At 57.9% G+C, this 20,158-nt stretch overlaps 3 protein-coding genes across 4 annotated transcripts in view; 2 read left to right on the forward strand and 1 right to left on the reverse strand.

Annotated features, from left to right (window-relative positions):
* The window catches only part of PPIP5K1 (diphosphoinositol pentakisphosphate kinase 1), a 41,568-nt gene extending 41,435 nt beyond the window's left edge, over positions 1–133 (reverse strand). The window contains exon 1 of the mRNA XM_052672393.1: positions 116–133. The gene's annotated coding sequence lies outside the window, so the exon portion shown is untranslated. The remainder of the gene's footprint in view (positions 1–115) is intronic.
* Positions 71–7,546, forward strand: CKMT1A (creatine kinase, mitochondrial 1A). Of its 2 annotated transcripts, none has more exons than XM_052672403.1 (9): positions 71–253; positions 4,455–4,653; positions 4,769–4,864; positions 4,943–5,164; positions 5,562–5,647; positions 6,237–6,360; positions 6,501–6,635; positions 6,947–7,072; positions 7,300–7,546. In XM_052672403.1, the coding sequence occupies exons 1-9, from the start codon at positions 105–107 to the stop codon at positions 7,414–7,416; spliced, it is 1,254 nt and encodes a 417-aa protein (XP_052528363.1). In that variant the 5' UTR covers positions 71–104; the 3' UTR covers positions 7,417–7,546. The 2 variants fall into 2 exon arrangements, with proteins under 2 accessions (XP_052528363.1, XP_052528362.1); XM_052672402.1 differs by lacking the exon at positions 71–253 and adding an exon at positions 4,330–4,349.
* A 2,867-nt stretch (positions 7,547–10,413) lies between these two features.
* PDIA3 (protein disulfide isomerase family A member 3) lies at positions 10,414–19,171 on the forward strand. The gene is made up of 13 exons (XM_052671988.1): positions 10,414–10,639; positions 10,754–10,832; positions 11,752–11,869; positions 12,586–12,693; positions 13,554–13,683; positions 14,142–14,258; positions 14,733–14,858; positions 15,377–15,559; positions 16,085–16,193; positions 17,038–17,166; positions 17,888–17,967; positions 18,420–18,477; positions 18,760–19,171. The coding sequence occupies exons 1-13, from the start codon at positions 10,482–10,484 to the stop codon at positions 18,877–18,879; spliced, it is 1,515 nt and encodes a 504-aa protein (XP_052527948.1). The 5' UTR covers positions 10,414–10,481; the 3' UTR covers positions 18,880–19,171.
* The last annotated feature ends 987 nt before the right edge of the window (positions 19,172–20,158 follow it).

The raw sequence follows: 20,158 nt of genomic DNA on the forward strand, positions 1-20,158 counted from the left end.
GCCCCGTGCAGCCGCTCCCCGCCCCCCGCGCCCTCCCGCCGCCGCCGTTCCCATTCCCATCACGTCCTCCGCCGGCCCCCGCCGCGCTCGCTCCGCGCTCCGCGATGGCCAGCACCTTCGCCCGCGCTCTCTCCGCCCGCCGCTCCGCCGGGCTTCTGGCCATGGTGGGCGCCGGCTCGCTCGCCGCCGGCTTTCTGCTCGCCCGGGACACGGTCAGCGCCGGTGAGCGGCAGCGGCGCCGCTACCCGCCCAGGTACCGGGAGCGGGCGGCGGGGGCGCACGTGCGGGGGCGGGAGCGGACGGGGGCTGCTTCCCGCGGCCGCGGCACCGGGGGAGGGGGCGCGGGGCTCCCGCAGCTCCCCGAAGCATCTCGAGCCCCAGGGCGGCAGTGACCGGAGTCACTCAGCCCCTGTCTCAGAGCCGCGCCCCGCTGGGGGGAAACTGACTCCTCCGGCGGGACAAAACCCTTCTGCCTCGGGCGTCCGGGAACGGGCACGACGCGGCCCCGTCGCGATTGCGGGATCCGCCGTCCCCGATTCCAAGGGCACCGTTTCGTCGGGCGGGGCCGCGCAACCCCTACGGCCGCGCCTGGGCGCGGGGCTCCCGGAATCGGGTGCGTGCCTACCTTGGGGCAGCGCGGAGACGGCCCCCGGCCCGCGGGGCGGCACCGGCACCGCCGCGCCCGGCCGAGCTGGGGTAAAGCGCTGCTTTTTTTTACCCCCGTGGCCCGGGGTTTGCGGAAGGGTCCTGCCGAGGGCGGGGCGGTGGGAACCAGGATTCAGTCTGGCGGGGACGGCATCGCGAGGATGTTGAGCACACACACAGCCCGAGCTCAGTACGGTCGAGGAGCAGGGGGCTTCCCGACAGGGCCTCGCCCTCGCAGCTCGGGGCGGAGGGATAACGGAGGTCCAAGGCTGCGGCGCAGCCATTCGTGCTGCACTGCCGGTTTCAAACAGAGATGAGCTCTGAGGTGTGCGCTTGGAGTGGGCGCCGTGCCCCGCCTGGCTTACGGGTGCTTCTGGGGTGACGCGGCTCTGCTGGAGCCGCTGGTCGCGTCAGAGCAGTGCAGCAATGCCGAGGCTGCAGCACCAGAGCCGAAGATCTCACGTTGCGCCCTTCATGACTCTCCTTGCCAGGGGCTGCGGCTGGCAGCAGCCCGGCACAGCCCAGCGGTGGTCGGGGAGTGAGGAGCGGGTGCCCCCGTCCCGCTGCCGGCAGAGATGGTGTGGGGGAAGGTGCGGAACAGAGGAGGCAGAGCGCTGCTGCTCCAAACACACGCGGCTGCTGCGATCCTGCAGCAGACAACGTGCCGGCAGCGCGCGGTGCTGCTCTGCATTGCAGGCTGAGCGCTGCTCGTGCAGAGCGCCGTGCCGAGAGCCGGCGCCAGGCCGGGCCGTGGAAACGGAATGGAAACGGAGTGAACGGTAACGGCCGCGTGGTGCTGCCCGTTCGGCCCTCCAGCAGCGCTGCATTGAGAACTTTCTGAGCGGCCGCAGACATCGGGTCGGCGTCGGGTGGGGATGCTGAGGGCCGCGTGCCGGCCTGGCGAGACCCGAGGGAGGGGGGGCGCCCTGAGCCTGGTGAGGGAGTGACTCCCGCGGCTGTGGAAGCAGCAGTTGGTGCTGCTGGAAAGGGCACTAGAAAAGGCTGCTGGATCAGTGCAGACAGCTGTGGGAGGTGCAGCAGCGCTAGCAGACCCACAGAACCTGCTGTGCACTGAGCAGTCTCCTTCCCAGTGCAGAACCCCTGGTGCAAGGGCACAGAGAGCACTGCGAGCGCCCTGTCCTGAGGTACAGAGGGCCATGGTGCTGCACTGGCAGCAAGGTGCCTCCTCTCTGCTGCGCTGCCCTGGAACACTTCTATCTCTGCTGGAAAAGCTCATGGCCTCCAGGGCTGGGGACGCCACTGGGAATGCACCTGCAACTCAGCACTGGGCACTAGGCACAGAACAGCATGAAGCACAGCTCTGCAACTGGGTTCGGGGAACAAAACCAAGGGGAGAGCAACCCTGAAAGGCCAAGTGTGGTGCCACCTTCCTGCTTGTGGCAGAGGAAGCCTGGACTGCTGCTGCGAGAGCAGCATCATGGCCCTTGGCTCCCTGTGCAGCTCCGCTTGGGCTCTGCTGCGCATAAGCACAGCACCAAGTGTATAACACTGCCATTCCCTGTGATGTTCTGCTTATCCCGGCCCCATGCAGCTTAGTTGGGGTGCTCTGGAAAGGCTGAAAAGAGATTGCCCAAATCTTCTGGCTGCGATTCAGGACTGTTCTGGGGAAAGGTCTGCTCAGGACAGAGCTAAATCAGCACTGCAGCAGGCACAGATCCTGGAGCTTTTAAGTCTCTGAACCCTTTGCAGTGGGGCTAAGGACTGCTTATATCAGAGAGAATGCTTAAACCTAATACAGCCTCCTTCTGGCTGCAAGCAAGCCTGCTCGCCTTAGCAACCTTTGCTGGCTCTGAATGCAGTCTGTTGGCAGCAGGGTAGGAAGCAGAGTGAGCTGCAGTCCTGGCGCACTGGGCAGTGCTGGAGGCAGGGAAGGGACAAGTCCAACTGTCCCTTTCTGAGCAGCGAATGCTTTTTATGAGAGTGTCTCACACTGGGGAGACATGGGTCCGCATCCAGCCAATGGCAGGAACAACAAAAGAGGCTGAGCAGGCTGCATCCCACATGCAACAAGGCATCCTTTGAGCCAGAAAAACTCAAACAGCAAAGATATGTGCGTAGGATGGGGAGCAGCCTCAGCCCAGCCTGGGACTGGCTCTGCCCAGAGCAAACACCTCCACGCAAGGGGACAGGCTGGAGCCAGTGCTTCCCCACATGGAGCAGCACCATGAGCCCAGCCTCCCTTTCTTTCTGCAAGCTCCGGAAGCCACAAGCAACAGCCAAGCCATAGGCAGAGGGCCAGTGTGCACTCTGGGACTGCAGATTCAGGGCTGGGGATGGCAAGCTCTGCACAGCAGCATGGGGCCAGGAGCTTGGAGGCGGTGGCAGTGACAGCGATTGGCTCCTGCATTACTGCCACAGATTCATGTCCACACCTGCCACCTCTGCTTCCTCCTGAGCTGCCTGTGACTCCCTGAGGAAGAGAGGCCAGATATCCCTGGCCACCGTCCAGTCCTCCCGACCTGGGGAGGGCTGCTCCTGTCCCACTCTAGACAATGGTACCTCCAGTGGGAGGGATTTGGCCAAGGAGAGTGCGGTCGGGTCCTGCTCCGCCAACTCCCCTGGGAGCACAGGACAAGCACAAAGCCCAGCTAAAGTGGGAATGAGGTCAGGAGACAGCCTCCCGCTAAGCTGATTAGAAGAAAGCATCCCCCTAATACAATAAACTGTGCCAGAGCAGTGCGGTTCCCACCAGCTGCAGATCAGGGTCAGCCCATTTCCTGCCCCACAGCGTCTGGGCTGTGTGGGGTCAGAGCCCCCAGGGCTGCATGCAGACACACAGACCTGAACACTGACAGAGGCACAGCAGGAGCAGCTGCCCTGCGCTGTGCAGAACAGAGCAACCCCTGCACAGCCCGGAGCTGGCAGCCCTGTGCCCAGGCACTACGTGGGGCTGTGGCTGACGTGGCTGCCTGCCACAAAGCACTCCCAGTACCAAGCCCTGCTACACAGCTGATAAGGAGCTGCACCCTGAGCACCAGCCAGACTTGCTCGTGGACTCCTGTCCTCGTGGCAGCCATCACTGCGGGCTGCTCTCTGCTCCCATGCTGTCTTTGTGGGAGCAGCACAGCTCTCCCTGCCCACCTTGCTACGGGGCTCTCCATAGGGCAGAGGCACCGCTGGGAGCTGGTAGGATGACAGCTGATGGCCACTCAGCAGCACCTGCTGCCCACTGCCACTGCCCAGGGAGACAAGAGGAAGAAAATACCAGGAAAAAAAGTTTGTAGGTGTCGCACTCACCCAAGGAAAGAGAAGGAGTGACTGAATTTGCGCTTTGGTCCTTAACAGGTTGAGATAAAGAGCAGTGTGATGGAAGGAAAAAAAAAGAACAAAGCTCATGCAGAAATAAAAGAGAAAAGAAATATACTCTTGATTTTCCATCAGTAAGCAATGCTCAGCCACTCCTTGGGAATCGGGGCCTCGGGATATGCAGTGGTCATTTGGGCAGATGGACGCTCTCATAATGAGAGCCCTTCCTTCTCCCTGCCCCCAGCTTTTATTGCTGAATGCAATGTGTGCAGTATGGAATATGCCCCTGTTGGGTTAGGCCAGCTGCCCCACGGACGTCCCCTCCACACCTCCTGCCCATACCCAGGCTCTGCAGGAATGGGGAGGACTGTGGTGCTGTGCCAGCGCCGCTCAGCAGGAGAACGTTGGTGCCATATCAGTGCCATCATAGCTATGGGGTAACACACAGCACCGTGGGCTGCAGCGGGGAAATGAGCTCCAACCCAGTCAGACTCAGCAAAAAACTGCTGGACACAGCGGCTCACTGGTGCCTCCTCCTGCAGTGCTGAGTACCCCGACCTGCGGAAACACAACAACTGCATGGCCAGCAACCTGACGCCAGCCATCTACGCGAGGCTCTGCGACAAAGCCACCCCCAACGGCTGGACCTTGGACCAGTGCATCCAGACCGGCGTGGACAACCCAGGCCACCCCTTCATCAAGACGGTCGGCATGGTGGCTGGTGATGAGGAGACATACGAGGTGAGATATGGCCGGGGCCCTGCCACGCTCCAGGCTCCATAGGACACCTGCAACATCCCCCAAAGGGCTCCGCATGGCTGGCTCTGAAGAGCTGCCCTGTTCCGCTTCCCTCCAGGTGTTTGCAGAGCTGTTTGACCCCGTGATCCAGGAGCGGCACAACGGGTACAACCCCCGCACCATGAAGCACGTCACGGACCTGGACGCCTCCAAGGTGGGTGTGCTGCGGTGCGCCTTGGGGACAGCGATGCTCAGCGCAGCTCTGCCTGCCAACGTCCCATGTTTGTTTTAGATTAAGTTTGGCCACTTCGATGAGCGCTATGTGCTCTCGTCCCGGGTCCGGACCGGGCGCAGCATCCGTGGGCTGAGCCTTCCACCCGCCTGCACCCGGGCCGAGCGGAGGGAGGTGGAGAAGGTGACGGTGGAGGCTCTGAACGGCCTCACAGGGGACCTGTCGGGCCGCTACTACCGTCTCAGCGAGATGACAGAGAAGGAGCAGCAGCAGCTCATTGATGTGAGTCGGGCAGCCCCGGCAGGACCCCATCCTGGCACCAGCTCCCACCCTTCTCCCTCCCCCACCCTGAGCCCGCAGCAGCGGGGCACTGTCCCCAGCGCGGTTGCCCCATGCTGCAGAGGCTGCGCACGGCCCCGCTCGTTACAAGATGGAGTTGAATGTGGCCCAGCAGCTCATGGGGCTCTCTGGCTCCTGCCCTGTGTCCCTCCACGTGCCCAGGGAAAGGCGAGGTGCGTGGCACACAGCTGCTGCCCCGCTGGCATTGTGAGGACTGCACACCCACAGCCTCTGCACTGGGACAGCTAGTGATGTTCACCTCCTGTGTGGTGCACGGGGACCAGAGGAACGGTGCCCCGGTATCCCCCACGTGCCCTGCTGACGCGCTGTGTCCCTGCAGGACCACTTCCTCTTTGACAAGCCAGTGTCTCCGCTCCTGACGGCAGCAGGAATGGCCCGGGACTGGCCCGACGCCCGAGGCATCTGGTGAGGACCTGTCTGGCGCTGGGTCGCCAATAGCGCAGGAGGAGGAGGGCACTGCTTCTCCATCCTGCTGTCCCCGCCCGCGCTCCCGCCCCACAGACCTCGCTGCCTCCAGTCTGCCGTTCCGCAGTGCCGTGCCCATGGCTGCGTTCTCCGTGCCCACCCCCAGCCTGGTTTCCGATCGCCGGCTGCAGCCGGGGTAGCCGCTCCCTGCACAACCCGCAGCACCTTGCACGGCAGCGGGCGGCTCTGCAGCCATCCCAGGCCCTGCTGCCAGCCCTGCCTGCCCTGCAGCACATCGTTCCCTCTCCTGCCAAAAACCTGTGCCTGCTGGCTGCTTCCCAGACGATGCCCAGCGCTTCACCCCGCTCTGCGCACTGTACCCGCCCCCAGACTTACCCGGCCACAGCTGCCTCTCCCTCCTGCTCCCAGCACTCCTACACACAGCCACGCACTCCCTGGCAGGGTGCTCACAGCACACGGGGTGCAGCGCCTTAACAGCAGGGGAGTGGGCGCTGCGGGGCCGCTGCTGCTGGCTGCTGGGCACAGGGCTGCAGCAGCCCCTGCACAGCCGAGCACTGCCCTGTCGCAGGCACAACAACGAGAAGACCTTCCTGATCTGGATCAATGAGGAGGACCACACGCGTGTCATCTCCATGGAGAAGGGTGGTAACATGAAGCGCGTCTTTGAGCGGTTCTGCCGGGGCCTGAAGGAGGTGAGAAACCTCAGCGCTACCTTGCCAGCCCTGCGGATGGGGGCCGTGCAGGACTTGTGTCCCTCACAGCCTCAGGGCTGGGCAGCATCGCGCTGAGGGTTGGGCTAGGGGCTGAGCTGCTTTTTGTGCTTCTAACCCAGGTGGAGCGACTAATCCAGGAGCGAGGCTGGGAGTTCATGTGGAATGAGAGGCTAGGCTACATCCTGACCTGCCCCTCCAACCTGGGCACTGGGCTGCGGGCGGGTGTCCACATCAAGCTGCCACTGCTCAGCAAGGTAATGACTGTGGATGGTGCTGGGGGAGCCGGGGCTGTGGGCACAGAGAGCCCAGCCCTGCCAGGATGAAAAGACTGTGTGGCACAGCCCTGGATGTTGCTCGGGATCACACAGGAGAGCAGAGCAGCGCATGGCGCCCACATTGCAGCCGGAGGGGCCAGACACATGAGTGCTGAGTGGGATCTGCTTGGAGCCGGGGACTGTAGGGCTGCAGATAGAGCGCTGCAGAGTGTGGGAGGGCAGCCCTGGGGAGCTTTCATTTGTGGCTGATGGTCCTGCTGATCACTGACACTGACATCTCTGGGCACCAGGACAGCCGCTTCCCCAAGATCCTGGAGAACCTGCGGCTACAGAAGCGTGGGACAGGCGGTGTGGACACAGCAGCCACCGGCAATGTGTTTGACATCTCCAACCTGGACCGGCTGGGGAAGTCAGAGGTGGGAGAGGGGCAGAGCTGCTCTTGGCAAGGGCAGTTGGGAAAACGTGCGCACACCTCAGCGCCAGAACAGCTTTGCAGCTGTATGCTGAAGCCAGCAGTGGGGATTGGGGGCACTGTGCTCCATGGGTGCAGTAGGTGCCCTTCACGCAGCGGATGCTGGCACGGCTCGGGGGGGTGGCTGGGGCCAACAAAGCCTAGAGTCAGAACTTTGTGCTCCTGGTGCAGGTGGAACTGGTGCAGCTGGTGATAGACGGCGTGAACTACCTGATCGACTGTGAGCGGCGGCTGGAAAAGGGTCAGGACATTCGCATCCCATCCCCAGTGCCACAGTTCCGGCACTGAGCCACACCGAGGCAGCACCAGCCCTGCGGAACCCAGCTTCCCCCATAGCGTATAACATCACTGTGCCCAGCATGTCCCTGCGCTGTTACGCACAGAGCCAGGCCAGACCCCATAAACATGTGCTGCTGTAGCCCTGGCTCTCTCTGCTCCTTACCGCACCCGGCCCTGTGCCTGCAGAGAGGCACACAGATGGGTCTAGGTATCTTCAAGCAGCTCTCCCTGGATTTTCCCAGGTCACTGCTTCTGTGGGGTAATAGGCCTGAGGGGACCCAGTGGCCGTGGGGCGGGAAGCCTGGGGACAGCTAGCAGCAGGATAGGACAGGAAAGGCTTGAGAAAACGTTCCTGGCATTGCTGCAGGCATGCAGGGAGCAGGGCCGGGTGCACATCACCAGTTTGCTGGGGGATTCTCACAGCAAGCTGCAGGCAGGCAGAGGAGAGCCAAGCTGGGGCCTGGCTCCGTCTCTGTTTCTGCCTGCAGGAAAGAAAGCACCATCAGAGCAATGCGTGCCAGCCTGGTGATCCACGGGAAGGGCTCGTGTCCCCCCTGCTGATGGGAGCCCTTCACAGCACTCACGCACACACACAGCTCTGCTCAGGGATAGCACAGTGCTGCTGTCCGCAGAACAGCCCTTGGAGGCCTGGGTTTGGGCAGGAGGCAGCGGAAAGGAGCTCCTGCTGGGCACGGCCCGAGGAGCAGCACGAACCGGGCAGCGGGGCCAGGCGCCAGCCGTTCCCTTGCAAACCTGCGCGCTATGACCCGGCGAGCAGCCGAGCTCCCAGCTGTCTCGGCTCCGCATCTCGGCCGCCCGCAGAGCACCACTAGCAGGCGGCTCCCGGTCCCGCAGCCCCGGCTCTCCCCGCTCAGTGCCCGGGCGGCCCAAGCGCAGGGTCTGCGGCAGCCGCAGCACAGCGGCACACGGTGGGTGGTCGGTACGGCACGGTACGGCACGGCACGGCACGGTACGGCACGGTACGGCACGGCACGGCACGGCACGGCACGGCACGGCACGGCCCCGCCCGACCGCACCCCGCACAGATCCCCAGCGTGGACAGCATCCAAAAGCTGCCGCAGCTTCCCACTCGCAGCCCAGCAGACGCCCCTCAGCACGGCCCCATGTTCCCCCCACCGGCCGGGCCCAGCCCTGGGCAGTCGGCAGCGGGTCGGTGCGCAGCGCCGGGTCCCGGCTCAGCCCCCTAGCAGCCCGCTGGAGCGGGTAGGCCGGGCCCGGCCGTGCCCGCACCCCGCCCGCGCTACCGGGCAGCCCCGCAGCGCCCTCTGCCGGCACAGGGGCGGCGCGGAGCAGCGGGTCCCGGAGTAACGGAGCGACGGCGGCGGGAGCAGCGGCCCGGCCGCCCTCGTTTATCTGAAGGCGGTGGGTGGGAGGAAGACGTCCTCCTCCTCCTCCGACAGAGCAGCGCCCTTCGAGGTGTCTGGGGAGTACGGGGGGGTCGGTGGCTGAGTCTGGCCCAGCACTCACCAGTGATGGCTGCAACAACATGCTGCAGGAGGGAAGACACAATCAGCATCCAGACCACAGCGCAGGCTCCACTGGTGATCTTGTTTATAGTGGGAATCTTCCAGATATCCTGGATCAATCTAAGCCATTCATCCAGCCTGCAGAGCATGGGGAAAGCTACTGCAAGAAGAAAATGGCTCTGTAATGTGAGGCCTGTGACAGTTGCTCAGACTCAGCTGTCAGCTGGGTTTCTCCTTGCCGGGTTACAGGGTGAGTGCAGGAGGACACCTGCCCAAGAGAAACAAATGGGGAAACAGAAACACTGGTGCTGAGGACTGTCCCACCAAGTCCAGCAGAGATGCCAGACCAGCTATGGTAGAAAGCAGTGCATGGGCCTGAGAGCTGGGGGCAAAGGCTCGGGTTTGTGGCATTAGGTCCTGAAAAGGATGTGATGGGACGCATCAGGAGGAGGGGCTGTCGCTCCATGCTGGCTTGGGTTGGAGCTGAGCACTGATTTGTTGTGGATGAGTTCTTGCTCATCCACCTCCAGACAAATGCTGCTTCTGTACAGCGGGCTCTGTGCTGGCAGCACAACCCAACGCACCCCGAGCTGTAGAGCAAGCAGTCCCATGCGCACTGTCAAGGCAGCTGTGGGAGGACACTGAGCAGGAACTGCTTATCCTTGGGATGAGGAGAGGAAGCGGCTTTCTTGGATCTCAGTGCGGCTGTACTTGCATGGGGAGATGAAGCTCTTGGTGTGGTGGGCAGCAATGCAGACCAACTGGTGATGATCCCTGCGCATCAGCCTGCTCCGCTTCTTGCGACATGTGTGCGTGGAGTGCGTAGACATGAAGCAGCTCCTGGGAGGTGGGAGCCAAGCGGCAGAGGTGGCACCGAACAAATTTGGCTGCGCCAGCACCCCTGGAAAAGCACGCGGGGCACTACAACACTGCGAGAGAAAGCCAACTGCTGCACAGCTTGCCAGGCTGTCCCTAAAACCCCTTAAAGGGCGCCAGTGCTGAGGCAGCGCAGGCAACTTCGCAGAGCCAGGATCGGGCTGGGCCGTGCCTTCGGCAGCCGCCCCGGGATCACACAGCACGGCTGAGGAAGGGACCCTGCGCGAACTCCGGCTCCAGCCGAGGCGCTGCTTGCCCAGCACGATCATCCGCTCCGCGCGCAGTCTCTGCGACTGCCTGCCGGACCGGGATGCGCACCAGTGTGCCGAAACGCTTTTCTGCAGCGTCGCCCGCAGTGATGGACGCCTCCGCCCCCGCCGAGGCCCGGGCGGGGCGGAGCAGGCCAACCGCGGACCGCGGAACGCTGATCGCCGACCACGCGCGGCCCAGCGCCCCACGCCGCCCCCTCGCGGCCCGGCCTGCACCGGGACCCAGCGGCCCGCGGGGGCGGGGCGGCCGCTGCGGTTCCCCGCCCTCCCTTTCGGCAGCCCATTGGTCGCGGCTCTCGTGACGTAAGGCGCAGTGCCCAATGGGGAGCTGCCACACGGCAGATCCGGCTGCGGAGGCGGGACTTCCGGCCTGCGGCCCCCGGCGCCTGTTCACCCGCCGTCGCCGCCGAGGAGGGAGCGCAGCTCTGCACGGCCGCTCGCCATGTCCGTGCCTCGGCCGCCGCCCGCCACGCTGCTGCTCCTCCCGCTCCTCGCCCTCTCCGCAGGCGCCTCCGACGTGGTGGAGCTCAGCGACGCCGATTTCGAGAGCGGCCTGGCCGAGCGCCCGGGACTGGTGCTCGTGGAGTTCTTCGCGCCCTGGTGAGGGGCGGCGGGCAGAGCCGGGGCTGCGGAGCCGGGCCGGGGGCGAAGGCGGGGGCGGGGCGGGCCGAGGCGTTGCGGCGGACCTTACGCTCCTCCTCCTCCTCCCCCCAGGTGCGGGCACTGCAAGCGGCTGGCGCCGGAATACGAGGCGGCCGCGACCAGACTGAAGGGGATCGTCCCGCTCGTGAAGGTGAGGGGCGGCTGCGGCTCTGCCCGAGTCCCGTGGCTTCATGGCTGCTGCGGGTGGAGAAGCCGTGCTGTTAGGGTCTGCCGGGCTGTGCAGCCGACCTGCCCGTGGCTCAAAGCTGTGATGTGCTGTGAAGACTCAAGCGCCAGGAACGGTCTGATATTGAGGGCTGCGGCCAGTGTTGAGGCTGTGAGATGGGCGTGTGCTGCTGGCTGGGAGGGGGTTTGAATGGGGGGAGCTGTACAGTGTCAATCCAAGAATTGCTGTACTCAGTAGTTGCGGTGTGTCCCTTGCCTTACGCAGTAAGGAGCTTTGTTAAAGAACCACCTTTTCCTCCAGGAATCTTGTGTGATTTTGCTAATTAAGGGTCTGCTGCTTTCTTTATGGTAAGTTGACATGGATTCCTCCAGACTTTTGTTTGCTTCAGCTGTTGCTGAAACCTTCAGTGTTGGTAAGATGCTAAGAGTTCTTAACAGGTCGATTTCTGTTAAGCCTCTCGTCAACAACAAGAATCTACCCTTTCTAGTATTGTAATGGGGAAGGCATCTCAAAGTTGCAGCTACTCAGTTTCCTGTGTGTTTCCTTAAATCTTTTCTGTGCCTCTTAACGCAGCTGTGCTGTTACACGCTGTGTGCTGTGCAGTGCTGACATCTCAGTGACAGGCTGTGTACCGTGTCACCCATGGGGCACTTGGTTTCATGTTGGGCCTGGCTTCTGATCTCATAGACCTGGGTCTCACAGGTGTTTCTCAGATCTTTACATTTTATGTGGAAGGAATCCAGCCCTGATTAAAAGCATGTGAGAGTTTTCAAGCCTGTCAGTTTTCCAAGCTACGTGTGAAAACGTGTGCAGTGGCAAAGCTGCTTTTGCTTGGGTGTACAGGTTGATAAATCATTGAGTAGCAATATTTCTTTTCTCTTAGGTTGACTGTACAGCAAATTCAAACACCTGCAACAAGTATGGAGTCAGTGGATATCCCACCCTGAAGATTTTTCGAGATGGAGAAGAGTCAGGAACCTATGATGGGCCCAGGACGGCGGGTGAGGGCTTGTGGGCATCTGTCTGCATCTTGCTTGCTGAAGTAGTGCTAGAAGGCAGGCCCACACAGAACAGTCTTTGTTTCAGAAAAGTGAGATGGATGGAGAGGTACAAAGAAGGATTGCACTCACGTGCACACCTTGCCCTTCCCAGAGCTCTTTGTGTTGGAAGAGCGCTGGATGTTTAATAGCACTTAAAACTCTCCCTTATAGGAAGAGGCTTCCAGATTTATCTTTAAAGCATGGTATCCACGATGGGTGGTGCATGGAAAATGCGCTGGGGGAGGTCTTACACCATTAACTTCCTATTACAAGTGACTTTGTAATCTGCACTCCTTTTGCAGCAGTGAGGAGGTTTTCAGTTTCCTGGTCAGTTTTTCATGTAGTGAATCACTTCTCACAGTGCAGAGTTCTGTGACACATTAGTAATGGGTGTGCAGCTCTTGGCAGGAGAGCGTTGGGAAAATGTTTTTACCAGGGCAGTGCTCTGAAAATCTCTGCGTTTCTAAGATGAGTTTTCCAGCGTGATGAAGGTGAAGAAAAGGTGCTGATGACAAACTTTCAGTTCATGCCCTGCTTATTGTGCCACCATTGGGCCACTTGGCTTGGGGGCTGGTAGAAGAATTGTCAGAAATGGCTTTTGTTTTAGGGAACTTGAAAAGTGTCTGGTGAAGCTTTGTATTGGATATGACCCTTCAATGGCTCTCTTTTATTTTAAGATGGAATTGTCAGTCATCTCAAGAAACAGGCAGGACCTGCTTCAGTGGCTCTCAGTTCCGTGGCTGATTTTGAGAAATTCATCGGTGATAAAGATGCTTCTGTAGTGGGTGAGTAGAATGGGTGAGAGTTTAAACTGCATCTGACCCTGGAAGATGTGTTGCGAATGTGCTGTGATGAGAGCAGAGGCAGTGTCCTACAGTGTAGTAAGGGAAGTTCCAGGTGGGCGTGAGCAAAAAGCCTTTCATGGCAGGAAGGAAAAGACAGAGCAAGTGACCAGAGGTGCTTCAAAATGTTCAATCTTGGAGATCTTTCAGAACTCGTTTGGAAAAAGGTCTGAGCCACTTGACCTGATTTGTAAGCTGGCTCTGCTTTGAGGAGGTTGGACTTGGTGACCTCTGGGGATTCGCTCCAACTTTTTTTTCCTGTGGCTCTTTGACTCTTTCAGAACTCCTGGGCTGTAGGTTTTTTGTTTTTTAAGCGTGTTGCTCTTTTGGCTGCTTGACAAGAGGTAGCTTTGGATTTCCAGCAATCTGCTGTGATGGTATTCATCATCCGTGTCTCATTTGATCGTGGTTTACGAGTGGTAATAGCAGCTCTCCTTCGTGCGGGTCAGGCATCGTCATACAAATGGAGCGGGCCGAGGATCGAGCAGCACTCCTGAGCTTATTTCTGTTATGCACCACTGGCTACAAGTGCTGCCACTAACAGTGTCACATATGACTGCAGATGGAAGTTGCAGTGCTCAGCACGTAGCTCTCCTTTAGCTGAATTTCTCATTGTTGAGCAGCTCACTGCTCATGGAAGGCAAGCAGTGTGTAAGTGTTCCACTAAGAGTGGACCGAGGCCTGGATGTGCGCTGAGGACCTTGGTTCAGCAGACAGCTTTTGGTGCACTGTAGAGACATGATGAGCTGCACGGGAACTGCTGCTGAGTTGGTTTGAGGTCCCCATCTGCCTTTCTGCTGCAGGCTTCTTTAGAGATGCTTCTGGTGACGCTTATTCTGAATTCATGAAAGCTGCCAACAACTTGAGAGACAACTACCGTTTTGCACACACCAGTGAGGAGCAGTTGGTGCAGAAGTACGAGGAAGATGGAGAGTAAGTTCTGAAAGATTTTTTTCTTAAGGCAACTGGAACAAAATAATTCCAGTTAATAACCTTCTGAGCGTGCTGTCAGGTATTGCTGTCAGGTATTGCTGCTTTCCCAGCTGCCGGCGGTGCGTTGGCAGGAGTTTGGGTGTGATAGAACGGTTGCGGGATCCAGAGGATTAGTGTTCCCCTCCACGTGGGAAGTATCTCAACAGGTGTTTTGCATCCCCACTGCTTGTTCTTTCTAGTTTCTTGTTGCTGGAGGCCACGGCCTGTCTGAATAATGAGAAACAGCCTGGCAGGCACATCTGGTGCAGTACTGCTACCAAGAGAGCAGTCTGCTTTGCCATGTCTGTGGGTGTTAATGAGGGTGGTCAGTGGAGGCTGAATGCTCATCTCTTCTTGCTGCTGCCCCTTGAAAGCCCAGGAATGCTTTGAATGACCTCATGCTATCTGCTTCCTCTCAGGGGTGTAGTCCTGTTCCGACCTTCGCGGCTGGCAAACAAGTTTGAGGAGAGCACTGTCAGCTACACTGAAGACAAAATCACCAGTGCAAAGATCAAGAAGTTTACCCAGGAGAACATGTGAGTGGCTCCTTGCTGGACGACAGGGCAGGCTAGAGTCCATCCCAAATTGGGTTCCATCCTTTTCAGAGCTCATTTTCTCTATCATGCTTAGCTGCTACTTGTGCTTAGCGTCCAGAAGGGCTGTCTTGCTTACACCATTCCCTTTGGGCTATCTCCCTCCTTTCTGGAAATACTGGTGGGTTGGTGACATCTGTTCTCTGTGTTGAAGCAGCCAGGCTTCTGTTTAAAAGAAAGACATACTTCCTGAGAAGTCTTAAACCTTAGATCAGGTGCGTTAATTGAAGCTGTGGCTAGAGATGGAGATTTGACTGGAAATAATACGGTGTGTGAGTGGGCAAAATGTCTCAGTGATGGTGGTGACTGATAGTAAGCACTGTTGGTGGGAGTTGAGCGTGCTGTATTGGGGCCACTGTGGAGGTGATGGGATCCGGAGAGCGAAGTCAAAGCTGCTGACCTCTGTCTCATTGATAGCTTTGGAATCTGTCCACACATGACTGAAGACAACAAGGACTTGATCCAGGGGAGGGATCTGTTGGTGGCCTACTACGATGTGGATTATGAGAAGAATGCAAAGGGCTCCAACTACTGGCGCAACCGGTACGTGGGGCTGGGCGGCGCGCGCTCGATCGCTGCGCTGGTGGTGGTCTGTGGCTCAACTTAGAGTTCCTTACACTCCTGGCAATTATTCTGCCATGGAAAAATCCCTGCTGGGTTTCTGACTGAGAGCACTGTGCTTGCTGCTCAAGGCATTGGTTTGAGAACCCAAGACTTGTTTTTGGATGTCCAGTGGATTATCTGTTTTAAACTGAAATTTCCTTGGTAAGATGATGTGGCATTCTACCCTTTGTATTCCTTAGTGATCAAGCTGATGGCTTTAAAAAAAAGAAAAGTACACCTGATGTTTTCTCAGGCTGTGTTCAGAATAAACGAGCTTGCTTTGCTTCTTAATGCTGTTCCTAGAGGACTTTCCTGTGTGGAATGCATCGCTTCACTCACACCATTGAACTCCTTGTCTGGTGTGTTCCTCAACTTGAAAGGTGTGACCTCATGTGGGAGATGATGTTCCAAGGAATCATGCTTTGTTTTCTGCTTTTTGTCTCCTTTTTTTGCTTCAGAGTTATGATGATTGCAAAGAAGTTCTTGGATGCTGGTCACAAACTGTCATTTGCTGTTGCTGGCCGGAAAACTTTTGGCCACGAGCTGTCAGAATTCGGCCTAGACAACAGCGTGGGTGAGGCGCCTGTTGTTGCCATCAGAACAGCTAAAGGAGATAAATATGTCATGCAGGAAGAATTCTCGTAAGTTTTTGCATGTTAGCAGTGTTGCCTCTTGCTTGATAGACTTGGGGAGGCTGTGACCAAGGAATTGTTCATTAGCTTGGGGGAAATAGGAAAGCTGGATCTTCCTGCTGGAAGAAATGACTGCTGGGTCAGAAAGGTTCTTAGTTGTCCAGTGTGCTTTCTTGCCCTCCGGAGCCTGTCCTGTCTTTAAATATCTTCAGCTTAATTCTGTAACTTTATGTAATGTCTGCCTAGGAATTAAGATCTGGTACAGGGCACGGGTGGGAACAGCTGTACATTCCTTTGGAAAAGAAGAAATCTAAGGGTGCTCTGAAGGCCTGAAACCTAGACTGAGATGTGCACCTAGGCTCCTGCCAAGAGTCTGGTGACTGTTGTGCTTGTTCTGAGCTGGCCCCAGGGTGGTGCTCTCACAGATGCAGGTGGCATCTGTTATGTGGGTGGAAGGAGGTTAAATCAGCCCTGAAGGTTTTCCTCTCATCCCGTGTGTGTCATGGTGGCTATAAAATGTCACTTTGCTTTCAGCCGTGACGGAAAGGCTCTGGAGAGATTCTTGCAAGATTACTTTGATGGCAACTTGAAAAAGTACCTGAAATCAGAGCCTGTCCCTGAAAACAATGATGGCCCTGTGAAGGTGAGTGTTGTACCAAGGGAAGGCGAAAGCCGCTGCCAATGATGAAAAACACCTCAGCAGCAGCTTCCAGTTGTGTGCCAGCACACCTTGCTGCACGTGCACTGCTGTGGCACCTTGAAGTCTGTGGTGTGGTGTAGAAAAAGAATTCATTCCCTTCTGTGTTGCACTTCTGAGCTGAAGAAACTCAGCTTGCAGTTTTGGTTCCATACTTTCCTCTCAGCATAGTCCTGCACGAGCCCACTCACGATGCTCTCTGCAAGTGCAGGATCACTGAGATTTACAGGGGTTCTGTTATCTTGACTTGTGCCTCCCCAAGGAACGGCTTTGAAGCCGGTCACAACAGCTCAGATCCTAAAGTCTTACATGTTCATCTCATCAGCTTAAGAGAAAGGTTTAATTCCTACTGCTTGTTCATCCCACTGGAATCTGCCCTAAGGAAAGCATTCCCGTGGCTTTACAATCAGATGAGGGTCTTAAATGGAGTGAAACTGCACTGCTTATTTGTGTGTGGGTTGGGATGACCTCAGCAAATACAGCTAAACTCATTCTTTAGCCTGGAGCCTGCTGGGATTAAGAAATGAATTATTCTGCCTTTCTCCTGCGGTGTTACAGTGTCCAAAGCTCACTTGCAGGCGGTGCCAGTATCTTACCACAGGCTTTTGCCTGCTTGCTCAAGATGCTGCTTGGTGAAGAGCTGTGAGTTTGGTCGGTCTGGTGCTCGCTATGTAGGCACAGTGCACAGCCGAGTGCAGTGGGAGGCCAGGCTTTCTGGGCCATAGCGTGTCGTGGTACAGCCTCACTGTTGACTTAGAAGTCCAAACTTTGTGTGATCAAACCCTTTCAGGTGGTGGTTGCTGAGAACTTTGATGAAATTGTTAATGCAGAAGACAAAGATGTCCTGATAGAGTTTTATGCACCCTGGTGTGGCCACTGCAAGAATCTGGAGCCCAAATACAAAGAGTTGGGAGAGAAGGTAGGTCGGAGTCCCTATTGCAAGTGTACGTGACAGCTTTGCAGCACTACAGAGTTCTGCGTATTGTGTCTCTCCAAGCTTGACACTGTAATGGTATAACTGTGCCTTCCTGAGGACTTCAGTGTTTGCCATCTCCTGTAGATGCAGAAGTGCATGAGCAGGATCTGGAGCGTGGCAGTAACTGAGCTGGTTTTGTGGTGGCTGGCTTGGTGGTAATATTTTGTCAGTGTTGCCTTATTTAGTCCTTGGGTGGAGAAGTTCCTTTTTGGGCTTTTTGCTCTGACTGTGGTGTGACTGTAGACTGCATGGCACTGCTGTCCTTCCATCAGATGATGTTTCCAGTGCAGGTGTAAACACGTCTTTGCAGATCTGACCAACTTTTTCCTGTGTGGCTGTCAGGTGCCCTTCCTGCTTGGGCACTGCTTACACTCACAGTTTGCTTTCTCAAAGATTCATGGCACACAGTGCCTCTGGGGTCAGCATTCCTTAGGAGTTGCAGCTACTGACTTAGTCTGGTATTCTTTGGGAGATCTGTGCTGCATACAAGTGAATGAGGAGCTTAGTTCCCTGTGCCCCTGCTGAAGCAGAAGAAAACTCTTTAGAATAAATTTTATTCAACTGTTTGTGCACAGTACATGCTGTCCTGTGAAATCCTAGCTTACATGTTGATAGTTCTGCTGTTAACTGCTGCAGGTTGGTTATTAATGTGCTTTCCCAACAGCTCAGTAAAGACCCCAATATTGTCATTGCCAAAATGGATGCTACAGCCAACGATGTGCCTTCTCCATACGAAGTCAGAGGGTAGGTGCTGCTTCTGTTGGACTGCTGTCAGCAGGCACGAGTTCAGGCTTCTGTCTCTGACCAGCATCCTCTGCTGATCTGATGGAGGTTCCTGGGGAGAAGGGGGGTATGGACAGGGAACTGCATACATCTGTTCTGCTCCTATGGTGTCCTTGCCATACCTATAAGCTTGTCTCACTGAGCCTTTCTCTTGAATTTGCTGTGATTCTGTCTTGGTGGTGCAGAAATAACACTGGAATTGCTTTTCTGAAAGCTAGCAAACCTGACTGTAGTTGTGCTCAGCCAGCTGTGCAGATAAGGCTTTTGGATGCCACATACACTGGCTTAAGAGCTGGTTTTCTTGTTGCTGTGTAAAACTAGAGCAAGGGTGCAAGTCCTCTCAGTGGTCTGAAGGACAGGGCCTGAAAAAAGCAGCACATCGTGAGCTCAGACACCTGTTCTCTCTTCCCCAGCTTCCCCACCATCTATTTTGCTCCAGCTGGCAAGAAGCAGAGTCCAAAGAAGTATGAGGTGAGTGTCATGCATGCAACTCCTGGGGCTTTGTGAAGTGATGAGGTAGAATCCAGGTGCCCAAATAACGTGGAGTCTCTCTGGAGTTGTGCCTGGCACTCTGTCCTGTTACCAGGGAACACACGTGGTGCTCCCTGCTGGGACTGTGCTGCTGCAGACCCACAGGAGAGAGCTCTGCTTGCACTTAGCTTGGTCTCCTGGCTGGCACCCAAACTCTCCCCTAGCAAAGGCAAAGTCCACAGTGAGGACAGGCTGTGTCTTACTGCCTTGTGTGTTCTGCAGGGTGGCAGAGAAGTGAGTGACTTCATCAGCTACTTGAAGCGGGAGGCAACCAGCATTCCTGTGCTGCAGGAGGAAGATAAAGCCAAGAAATCCAAGAAGAAGGCGAAGGAGGATTTGTAAAGTTCCCACTCACCACCTTGTCAGGATGTGCTCTGTGTGAATTGGGGAAGCACTGGGCAGACTGGGGCCAGTTCTGGATTGTGGAGAGCCAGTGACTGTGAGGGCTGAGGGGCTCCAGCTGCTGTGTCTACTTCTGTTTAATTTCCTGTTGCCTCTTAGCTGCACTGCTGTGGGGCTCTCCAGACTGGTTTGTTTTCTGGTTTGGGAGGGGGTGGGGGGTAGGGTTGTTTTCTAATTTTTTTTTTTGTACATTTGGAGAAGTGAAACAATAAAATGACCCCCTTAAACCAAAGTATTGCCTGTCCTTGGGAAATTCATTAAACATAGCATCAGGCTGATGCTCGCTGAACAACACCCTCCTACTGTGAGTCTGGTTTCCTTCAGTGAGCCTTCAGGGCCTTGTTCTCGATGTTCAGCTTGGCTTTTCTCCAGCTAATGAGCAGCGAGAATTGTCCTGCTATGCCGGGCTGTGGGGGTGCAGATTTGGGACTCTGGAATCACAGAATCGCGGGGGTTGGAGAGGCTCTCAAGAGAGCGAGGGCAACCCCTCTGCCGAGCAGCTTCCCTGCAATAGGTCACACGGAGGCGTCCAGGCAGCCATCGCAGAACCGCCAGCAGCACCAGAGCGGGCGCTGACGTGATGCCACCGGCACAGTGCGGAGTGCGAGAGGGGCAGCAACGGAAGCCCGGGGGGCAGGGCGACCCCCAGCCCCCCGACCCCAGGCTCGGCAGCGCAGCGAGGGGCTCACCGGGGCGCGGCTCGTGGCGGCTGCGGCGCGAAGAGGAAAGTGGAGAACCAGGAGGGCTCCCGGCGCCGGCAGACGCTGCCAGCGGGAATCCCCCGCCCGGGCCGCGTCTCGCTGAGCCTCCCCCTCCCTCGAGGCCGTCCTACCGGCAAAAGTCCAGGGAACGAGAAACGCCCCCCCGGCCCCTGCCGGCGCGTTACCCCGTCCCGACGCCCCGAGCGGCTGCTCCTGCCTGCCCTGGATGACCCGATACCCTCGAAACCCCCGGGCCGATGCCGCCGGCCGCAGCCGCACTCACCCCGTGGCTGCCGGCGCCGTGCGGGACGGGGCGGCCCCGAGGCGGTACCTGCCCGGTTCCGGCGGGACTCCCGCGGCGGAGCTCGTCCCGAAGCGGCTATTTTTGCCGTCGCGACGCGCTGCCGTCACCGCTAATCCCCTTAGCGGCTTCCCGGCGTTAGGTAACGGCGCGGCGGGATGCGCTCGGCGGCGCCCCCGACTCTGGGCGGCCCCGGGCAGTCGCGGCTCTGCAGGGC

The sequence above is a fragment of the Tympanuchus pallidicinctus genome, unplaced genomic scaffold, assembly GCF_026119805.1.
Source record: "Tympanuchus pallidicinctus isolate F22 unplaced genomic scaffold, pur_lepc_1.0 scaffold12, whole genome shotgun sequence".
NCBI classification, from domain to species: domain Eukaryota; kingdom Metazoa; phylum Chordata; class Aves; order Galliformes; family Phasianidae; genus Tympanuchus; species Tympanuchus pallidicinctus.